Raw genomic sequence first — 11169 nt, 5'->3', positions numbered from 1 at the left:
CCAGAGGCAGCAGCTGGCCAGTCTGAGGAGTCGGTTGCCACTTCCCACAGAGCTGAGGAGATGATCCAGATGCTCAACAACCTAGTTGGCCCTCAGCCTGGTGATGATGAGATACAGCTTGAGGCTGAGGTTGCTGAGAATCCTATGCAAACAGAGAACACATAGGGAGTTCTCTTAACTCTCTACCCTTTCCCTGTTCTTATTTTTGTTAAGCATTGGGGACAATGCTTGATTTTCATTTGGGGGGTGGTCTATTCTGATTATTTTGACATTGGGCTGTAATAACTCTGATGTTATTTTCTTTTCATCTTTATTTTCATTTGGTATGTATATATTTTCTCCATTTGATGTAAATATTCATTCCCCTTATGTATATATTCATTTGACTTCGGTTTGTATATTCCTTTATCTCGCTTTCTGTAATTTATTTCATAGCTTATTTAGTTTGCTTTTCTTTAGTATTATAACTTCTTATTTACTTTAGCTTCTTTTTAATCTGCTAACTTCTTTTTGCAATTTGCGTGATCAATAAGACTTTGGTTTTCTTAATGTCACGTTTCTTTCCAAAGGTGGATTATGTGTGAACCGGGTGGCTCTTCCCGACAATGGATGGCGTGACAACCTTATTAAGGGATTAAGTCCATTTTCTTCTATGTTTTGGTATATATAGTAGTAATGAATAAAAGGGGTCCCAAGCATGCTTCACTATTTGCCTATGATCGTATGGTTAAAAACAAGTTGTTGGCAGAAAATAGCTTTAGTTGTGACTCTTTTGACTCTTGTGTTGACTTAAGCAGTCATCGAGTGGTTCAAATCGAGCCATCTGTGATTCTCAATCTTGGCTAGGGTTTCTGTGACTCTGTTCTCTTTAGCAATCCAGAAGCGTGAGAGGTGAGATGTTTAGATGCAAGTCCAAGTACCCGTGCTAATTGTCTAGAACTTGCCCCGAATGTTTGTCTAAGTGAAATTCTAAGTGTATCTTGGCTTGAGAAATAATCGTAGGCTCTCCTTGATCCAATTTGAAATTTGAAATCTTCCATGGCCTACCAATGAGATATCCCTAGTCAACCCTTTTGAGCCGAATCCCTTTTTCTTTCAAACCACGTTACAAGCCTTCATATCTGTTTTGTAATGACCCTCTCTTGGCACTCGATCTTTCCTAGCATTCTTGAGAAATAATTGGCAAAAAAAAATAAGTTTGGGGGAGAGAAGAGGAGTTTGAAAGTGACGAAAGGTACAAACAAGAGAAAGAAATGAAGAAAAGGGAAGGCAAAGAAAAGAAAGAAAGAACAAAAAAAAGAAGAAAAATACTAAAAAGAAAGTGAATAAAGCGAAGAGTTGAAGGGAATCCAAAAGAAAATGAGGAGGAAAGCTGAAGTAAATAGAAAAGGAGAAAATGAATGTCATGTTTAAGAAAGAGTGATGTTACGTCCCTCTAGTTCTCCCGAGGAAGAAAAATACAACACAAAGAGTCGAGAAAGTATGAGCCAAAAAGAGAAAATGGAGTGCTTAGGAAAGATGAACCTTTCTTTTCCAACAAGTCCTACCTTAATCCAAAAGCCTTCATTACTTCCCGCAAAAGCCCTACATGATTTCAAGTTGAGTGAGCTTACATTAGTGGTGATTTACATGAGGGGCAAGCTTATGGTACTTAGAGCCGGACTTGTGACGTTATTTTGAGAGATATGAGCGAACTTTTCACAATCCTTGCTTCGAGTGTTACATTCTAAAGTGAGATTTGCTAAAGGAGAGTAGAGGAGGAGGTGGAGTTTGGGATCCACAATGACCTACGTGAAAGGGCGAGCTTCCTTGATGAATAGAGTCAACTCTTGATGCCTTAGTGTCACACTAGAACTATTGTAAGCAAACAAATCAAATCATTGCATTGTGGATAATTCATATGTGTTGTGGGTAGTTGTTGGTCCCAATTGATGTGTGACTAATTCAGCTTAGGCCAGCTGAAATATCATTTTTTCTAGTGGAGGTGGGAATTACCTTATTTGCTTGAGGACAAGCAAACACTTAAGTTTTGGGGAGTTGATAAGTAGGATTTTGACCGCTTAATTGCTCTCTTTTTACTTGCGTTTTAGCTAAAAAATTCTCAAAGGTATTCCTGAAAACTAGAAAAATGTGCTTACTTGCAGGAATGTTGGGAAACAAGCCAAATAAGTCAAAATCAACTCGTAAAGGAGTCAGAAGTGAACAAGAGCCAAACTTGGGAAAAGAGGCCAGCAGTGCAGCCGCAGAATGATATTCAGAGAGGAGGTTTTAGACAACTTAGACAGTGCGGACCGCACCAAAATTGTGTGGTCGCAGAAGGACAAATGCGGCCGCAATCATTATTATGTGGTCCGCAATACTGAAGAATCAGAGAGTTGATCAAAGTCCAAAAGATGAAGAGTGCGGACCGCATCACTTTTGTGCGGCCGCAGAATCCTTAGTGCGGCCGCACCCGTGTTATGCAGACCGTAGAAGACCTCAAATTCCAGCCCCCAAGTTCCCATGTTTGTGGACCGCCCCAGAATTGTGCGGCTGCAGAAGGCCATTTTGCGGTCCGCATTAGAATTATGCGCCCGCATAACCTCCATAGGGGTATTTTTGTCAGATATTTTCAGCTTAGTATAAATACAACTTTTTGTCATTTTTAGGTTAAGTTTAGTTTGCAAAGGTGCACCCGAACATTTTTATTTACTTCTTTGAGTAAAGTTGTATTAGCTTGACTTATTAACATTAGTTTTTCTTTGTTTAATCAATGATTATGCATTCCACCTTAATTTCTTCTTGTATCTCTTCATTTTCTATGAGTAGCTAAATCTTTAGCTAGGGTTGTGACCCAACCCTAGTATGGGTACTTAATGGGTATTTAAATTTAGGGCTTGTTTATGAATGGATTAGTGATATCTAGCCTTGTTTATGCTTAAATTATAGAATTAATGGTTGCAAACATTGATTCATGCCTTTTTGACCTAGTCTTTGCTTGAGAAAGATAGACTAGGTTTAGGAAAACTTGGGTAGCAAGGAACTGGGGTGAATTCAAGAAATTGATACCCCAAATTAAAGGGTCAAATCTGGAGATAGTAAGACCCGACTTGAGCATAAATCACTTGATTTGCGCAAATACCCATTTGGACTTGAGAAAGCCAAATTGGGCAAAATCACTCAAACTACCGAGAGGTATAGAGTGAGCAATTGCGTGTGTTTGCTATACCACGAACCCGATAAATCAAACTTTCCCTATAGTTTACAACCCGTTAGGTAGTCAACTAGGTGGAAGTCATGATCCTAGATTCCTTTATCAATTGAAAAATAACTCAAAACCAAAACTATTGTCCTTTAGTTTTATCTTTGCAATCAATAGATTAAAGTAGAAGTAATACACCAATCAACATTGTGGAAGTACAATTTAAGCCAAAACTTGCAATCAACTTAGATATACACCTAATACCACATTCTAACTCCCTGTGAATTCGATCCCGACCTTTGTTGGGTTATTATTGCATCGATCGCCTTGCTACTTAATTGTGGTGTGGGTTTGGCCGAGATCACCATCTACCTACTAAATTCTAGGGGGAGTGTATTGAGTCAGCTTTCTACATAATCAACAGGATCCCTTCTACTGTTCTTGGTAAAAAATCACCATTTGAATTATTGTACAAGAGGCATCCCTCTCTTTCTCACATGAGAGTCATTGGTTGCCTTTGCTTTGTCTCAAGTCTACCTAAGTGTGATAAGTTTCAGCCCCGAGCAGTGAAGTGTGTTTTACTTGGGTATGCTGTAAATCAAAAAGGATGTAGACTGTTGAACATTGAGAACAATACTCTGTTTGTCAGAAGGGATGTGATTTTTTATGAAGATGCCTTTCCTTTCCATAATCCTGAGATTGCTACTGAAAGCTTGCCCTTCAATACTGCCAGTCCAACCAGAGCAGGAGATACTTTCTTACCTTTTTTGTCCCTTCAGATTTACCTGCACCTATGGTGACCACTCCTCCTGTGCATTGTCATGTTCCTTCTCTGAGCCTATTTCTTTGACAGACACTACATCCATGCCAACTACAGAAGTAGTTTTGCCTGTTAATGAATCCGCTATGCCCAATGCACCATAGGACATTGTCAGGAAATCCACTCGAGTATCTAAGCCACCTATATGGCTTAGTGATTATGTGAGACCAAACAAGCAAGGACAGTCCAACAATTGCATATATCCTTTGTCTGATGTAATTGGATATGATCATATCTCCACTAAGTACCACAGTTATCTTTCTCAATTTTCCAATGAGGTTGAACCAACCACTTTTCATGAAGCAGCAAAAGACAAACGTTGGGTTGAGGCTATGCAGGCTAAAATCAAGGCCTTGGAAGACAACAATACCCGGGAGTTGGTTCCATTGCCACTAGGTAAGAAACCTATAGGATGCAAATGGGTCTATAAGATTAAGTATAAGGCTTCTGGAGAAGTGGAGACGTTCAAGGCAAGGCTTGTAGCTAAGGGTTTCAATTAGAAGGAAGGACTGGATTACAAGGAAACATTCTCTCCTATAGTTAAAATGGTGACTGTTAACTGTTCTTTCCTTAACTGCTTCTAGGCATTGGATCATTCATCAAATGGATGTGTACAATGATTTTTTACAATGGTGATCTCACTGGGGAGGTCTATATGAGTCTGCCGCAGGGTTTGAGTAAGCCTGGAGATACATCATTGGTTTGCAGATTACATAAATCACTCTATGGTCTTAAACAAGCTTCTCGTCAATGGAATCTTAAATTGACCTCTGCTCTCATTGTCTCAGGCTTTCACCAAAGCCATCTGGACTATTCTTTATTCACCAAACGACTGCATGGTCACATAGTGGTATTTCTAGTGTATGTCGATGACCTGCTCATCGCTGGTGATGACATGTCCTTGATCCAGGCTACTAAGGATGATTTACAGCAGAATTTCAAAATCAAAGACTTAGGGGAGCTCAAGTATTTCTTGGGTATTAAGTTTGCTAGGAGTTCTAAAGGGATTTTGATGCATCAGAGGAAGTACTCGCTTGAGCTTTTTTGCAGACCTGGGCTTGTCTGGTGCTAAACCTATAGCTTCTCCTATGGAACCTAATCTAAAGTTGACAAGATATGAATTTGATGGTCATATAGGTCTCATTGATGATCCACCTCTTGATCATCCTGGACCTTATCAAAGACTTCTGGGCAGGCTGCTTTATCTTGATGTCACTAGGCCAAACATTTCGTTTGTTGTCCAGTGCCTTAGCCAATTTATGCACAAACCTAAAGTGTCCCACATGGACGCTGCTTTACGTGTAGTCCGATACATTAAACACTGTCCTGGGTTGGGTATTTTGCTTAAGTCTCATTGTTCCGAGTCTTTGTCAGCCTTCTGTGATGCTGATTGGGCTGCATGCCCCAATTCTAGAAAGTCTGTCACAGGCTATATTGTTAAGTTTGGTGATTCCATCATCTCTTGGAAATCCAAGAAGCAATCTACTATTTCTCGAAGCTCTACTGAGGCTGAGTATCGCAGCGTAGCCTCTACTGTTGCTAAAGTGGTGTGGCTCCTTGGCTTATTCAAAGAGTTGGGTGTTCCTCACTATTCCTTTGTACCTGTCTATTGTGATAGCAAATATGCTCTTCAGATTGCAGCAAACCCTGTGCTCCATGAGCGCACCAAACATATAGACATTGATTGCCACTTTATCCGCGAGAAGATTCAATAAGGTCTCATCTCTACTTTCTATTTGGCTTTAACTGATCAGCAAGCAGATTTACTTACCAAAGGACTTGGCCGGGCTCAGCACGGCTACCTTGTGTCCAAGCTAGGAATGAAGAACATCTTCATACTTCCTAGCTTGAGGGGGGTGTAAAGGATAGTATTACTTAACCATAGTTAGTTAACTATGGTTAGTCACTTACAGTTAGTTGTACAACTGTCAATTATTTGTATTAGTTAGTGGAGCAACTACATATGTAACAGTGTAGTTAGCAGCTCAATGAAACAGTGGAAATTTCTCAATCGCTCTTCTCTTCTTCTCTTCTTCTCATTTCAGTTTCTGCAATTCACAGATTCAACATTCTTCTTTAAATTTTTCTAAATCTCTTACAGGCTTACACACGAGTAGATTTCCTTAATCGCGCCTGTACTCGTGGTTTAGCCATTAACAGCATTGGAATAAAAGCTGAAGGGCTTGAGGTGTGTCAATGCTGGTGGTTCTAGATTTTTAACCACTTGGTTATGAAAATTATTAGTAGGTTATATTGTCCTTTTCTATGTGATTTAGCTTCTGATGGCTCGGATATCTGATTTACAGAAGGGAAATGAATGGGTATCAAGTAAAATGGCTGAGCTTGAGAAGGAGAAAGAAGCTGCACTGTGCAAGATAACTCAGCTTGAGAGGGAAGGAGAAGTTCAAGTTGCATTAACTAAGATACATAAGCTTAAGAACGAGAAAGAATGCACAGAGAATAAAGTAGCTTTGCTTGAGAGGAAGAAAGAAGCTGCATTCAGTAAGATAGTTGTGCTTGAGAAGGAGAAACAAGCTGCGATAAGTAAGATTGAGAAACTTTAGAAGGAGAAAGAATATGCAGCCAGGAAGATAGCTTTACTCGAGAAGGAGCTAAAAACTAAGGAATATATATTTGGACAATCTAAGAATGCTCAACTTCAGAAGGAGAAGAAGCTAAGAACCAAGTTTGTGGATTTCAAAAGGCATACTAATACTAAGCGTGAAAAAGTGAAAGAAGCTACAACGAGTAAGATAGCTGTGCTTGAAAAGGAGCTGGAAACAAAGGAAGTTAGAATGTATAAACAAGCTACAAGAGCTTTAAAGCAGATCCACGTTGAAGATAAAGAACCAAAGAAAAGGTGAAAGAGTTGACAGTAACTATGCAAAAGATCACCGAGGAAAGAAACTATTGGGAAAATTTAGCTAAGCAGCTTAAGGCCAAAGAAAGTGAGACTGCTGAGCTAGTAGAAGCTCGAAAAGAGATGATTAAGGTATGGGTCTTTGGATATTTCTTTGAAGCATATATTTTCTACAGCTACGCCTTAAACAATATTCAATTAATTAGATCAGGCATCAAGCTACTGTGGTTTTTTCCTAAGGAAATATGCTTTTGATGCTCAGAATTATCCCAACCTGTAGCATCTAAGACAACAACTTTCTATCCTTTGTTTCTATGTTTCCCTTTCTCTATCTACATATATGTAAAATTGGTGACTATACCACTCTGCTTTGAAAGCAATTTGGAAGCATTTGGTATAGCATTTCATTCTGAAAAATTCCCTATGTTGAAACTCCTAATTCATCATTGACAATGGATGCCTCATGTATTTCCCACAAACCATTTAGTTTAGTTTTTACTGAAATTTGGAAGAATTACCATTCCTATTAATTCTAGAGGCTATGGGCGGAGGTAACTCCTAAAATATGCACACAAGGTTTTAATTATCTGAAGTTTGATAGCAGCATCTGTATGGAATCCTTGCATGTTTATGTAGTTTGATAGTAGTATATATTTGGAAATTCTTACCTGTTTTAACATTTTACATATAAGTACATGAACACTCTGTAGCAGGTGTACTTCAATTCAGATGAGCATACATTAGAGTCGCAGGTCAAAAATTTTAGAGGTGAAGAAAACAGTGTGGCTCAGTAGGCACTTAACCAAAGTAAAATACCTGCTTATTGGAATGTTGCCTTACCACCATTTGTTTATTCTAGTAACGTTTCCCTTTTTGCTTGTCTGTTGGATTCTTTTGTTTACAGTGTGTAGACCATTGAGGTGTAAATATCTCCTTACTAATTCACTTTCCACTCTGGATTTATGAGATAATAACTGACATGCTTTCTTTCTTTTCCAGATTCTTTCTGACATGTGCAATGGTGACACGGATATTGGGATAAAGAGATTTGGTGTCATTGATAGCTCTCCTTTTCATAGTGCATGCAAGGAGAAATTCTCGCATCAAGTTGCCGAAGAAAAAGCAACAGAATTGTGTTCTATTTGGCAGACAGCTGTGGAAAACCCCAAATGGAATCCATTCAAAACTATCACCTCAAATGGGGAAGTTCAAGCAGTACGTATCTGAATCCTTTCTTCTTTCCTTGTACTTGTTTAAATTTCATTTTTAAAAAAAGAGATTTTCAATCTGTTGGTACTTGTCCAACTGAAATAGAAAACTTTGTTTCTTAATTTCAGAACATAAGTTCTTGGAAGTCAAGTAACTCGTGTTGTCAGATGATGGAATAAATGCACCCCTGTCATAATAAATGAGTGACATGGTGCAACAAAAAGATTATGTTCAAACTGATTTCTCTATTTTCTATGGTCTAAATAACGACAATCAAGTTATCGATACAATTCGTTCGCTCTGAATTTCTCTCCTTCCCTGGAATTCCAACTGAACTATTTATCGGATGTCCCCTCCGAGACTTTTTCAACTGAACTCTTTCTACTCTGAATAACATGAGTTCATATTCAACCATGCTTAAAACCATTATTTGTGCTTTAGGAAATTAATGATAGACCAAGAGGACAAGCATCTCCAGCAGCTGAGGAAAGAGTGGGGATATGAAGTATATTTAGCTGTTGCCATAGCCTTGATAGAAATTAAAGAGTATAATATGAAGGTGAGAACCACGACTCATCAGCTCTGGAATTTCAAAGATGGTAGGAAAGCTACGCTAAAAGAAGCCATTTTGTTTAATGGGGAAAAAATTGAAGGAGGCAAAGATCAAAGATACAGGTATGCTTTGAGTGTCTTATACTCCTATTATGCTGCAATAGCTGCATTCTCCTTCAGCTTGTAGGTTCAAGTCAGCTTTTCTTTGAAGTGTTCTAAGTCTTACAAACACCTTGTTATGTGACTCATTGAGGTCAATCAAACACGTAATGATAGGCTTTGAGTTACCGTTTAGTTGTTTAGTTGCCAGATAAGATTAAGAGGAACACCAAAACAGATTTTGTATAACAGAGTTAAGCATCTGAATAGCAAAATAAGAAAAATGTATTAAGCTTTGTACCTTTGTATACTCGGGGAAGTTTGATTGTTCAAAAGGGCTAGTATACTATCTTTTCTTTTTGCAAATAAGGACAAGGGTTTTAGCGAAGGCTCTCCCCTTTGCCTCTGACATTATGATTGAGAACCTAAACTAAAATCACCTTTTTTAAGATCATTGCTATTAGCACTTTAGGCCTATCTAGTAGCAGAATTCTGGCCCCTACACTTTAGATTGAGTTGGCTTCTCTTTGCTTTTGATTCTACATCTGGAGGGAAAAAAACGAGTAAAAGATTCTTACCCTAAGGAATGTACCATATTTTTGTTTGTTCTTTGATCGCCCTTTTTATATGTGTGAATTTTCATTGGATGTATGGATACTACAGGGAAAGGGAGTACTGTGTATGAGATAGATCAGTTGTGCCAAGTTAAAATTTTCTTAATTAAAGACAAATAGAGACCAGAATTTGAGTCCCTATAGGGAGAAAAAAAGGTTAGGTGATTCATTCTCGCCTGGCTAAGCCTTGGTGGCCATAGTCCTGTACTGGTGGAAGAATTATATCGGAGGTTGCCGGTGGAATAGTTGAGGTGCGACTTGAACAGTGAACACCACCGCTATCAACCTTTTCTTTTTTGTTTAAAAAGCTCATGCAACTCCCTTCCCTCCATGAAGGAAGACAACTGGCCTACAGTTATGCATGTGGAGATTTTAGGTGCCATCCTTGGGTATCTTTGAAAGAAAATAGTATAGCTGTGTTAAATGCTTTTGAAATATGCAACAAGTATTCATCTCTGTAATTGAAAAGCATGAAAAGTATGCATTGGTGTAATAGAGATATATGAAAAGTATGCATGTGTAATGAGTTACACTTTCTCTACTTAGGATTTGTCAAGGTGGATCAGTTGAAGCCAGGGACAGTGGGCAAGAATCTAATTGTCAAGGTTTTAACTTCTAAATACTGATGTGGTGGTTGACAGGAACCAAACCAACAGGTGGCAGTCCCAATCGTCATGTGTATATTCTCAACCGCAAATAACAGGTGTAGCTGAGAGCCTTGTTGGAGATGAAACCGGAACTATCATATTCACCGCTCGCAAAGAACAAGGTAGTGTCAATTTTCTTCTTTTTATTGCCTTGGCATAAGTTCATTTTTTATGAACTGACTGCATTCTGAGTCCTAGATTTGCTGCATCTAGCACTCCACTATCAAGGAACGGATGTTTACAAATTTGATTTCTATTAGCACAAATTATGCTTATGATAGCTCTGGTTTTATCATGTAGTTGACTTGATGGAGCCAGGTAGCATCCTCCTTCTTTATGGTGCAAAAGTCCAAATGTATCGAGGCTTCATGAGGTTAGCTGTAGAGTATCGTATACAAATCATAATCGCAGAACCTGTGGAATTTGTTGTCAATGAAGATGACGAGCAATGTCTTTGGATGAGTATGAGGTAACACTACTTAAAAAACAGCTGTTTCACCGACCGAAGTACCGGCGGACTTTTTCCAGTTGCTATTCCGAGGGACTTCCCGTGGGAGTCCCTCATTACTTTTGAACTTTTTAATTTCTAATTTTTTTAAGAAAAAAAAAGCCAATGGACAATTCTCAGTAAATAATGATACTTTGACCGGTCAAAATTTAATTGGTTGTACCGATGCACTCCGTCACTAATTTACCGACGGACTCTCTCGCAATAATTTGTATTTATATTTTTGAATTATTCTTCTAGGTACCGATGGTGTCTCTCGGTGTATTTAAAAAGATAAATGAAAAAGAAAATAAAGTTATCGACGGACTCAATCGCTATTGCATTTAGTAATAGCAATAGTCAAGAATTCTTGACGGTATCGAGCTGGAACAACCTGCTCTTCCTGAATTCCCGATTTAAGGCCAAAGAATTTCTTGCCGCTACCATATGTATTCATCTCTACTTGGTGATAAATAAAGCATTCGTACCCTGGTTATCTTTTTGTGTTAATTGACCTAAGCCGCACCCTTAATACTGAGGTGGGGCTCGGCCTGCGAACCATACGTGAGACGCGTCTTTGCCTCATACAGCTCGGGCCGAAGACCAGGGGAAGTTTAGAAGAGATGGGAAAACCTAGCAGTTGTCGGTCCGGGCGGGGATAAGCTTGCTTCTTCACAAGCCTATCCTCCCCCCCCCCCCC

At 38.9% G+C, this 11169-nt stretch overlaps 1 protein-coding gene across 1 annotated transcript; it reads left to right on the top strand.

The window, feature by feature from the left end:
- On the top strand, positions 8252-10632 carry LOC109222942. The gene is made up of 3 exons (XM_019387225.1): positions 8252-8745; positions 9977-10104; positions 10283-10632. Exons 1-3 carry the CDS (start codon positions 8519-8521, stop codon positions 10453-10455), a joined length of 528 nt encoding a protein of 175 aa, XP_019242770.1. The 5' UTR covers positions 8252-8518; the 3' UTR covers positions 10456-10632.

The sequence above is a fragment of the Nicotiana attenuata genome, chromosome 2 (genome assembly GCF_001879085.1).
Source record: "Nicotiana attenuata strain UT chromosome 2, NIATTr2, whole genome shotgun sequence".
NCBI lineage: Eukaryota > Viridiplantae > Streptophyta > Magnoliopsida > Solanales > Solanaceae > Nicotiana > Nicotiana attenuata.
Note: the sequence above shows the minus strand (reverse complement) of the source record. Positions and strands in the feature narration are given on the sequence as shown.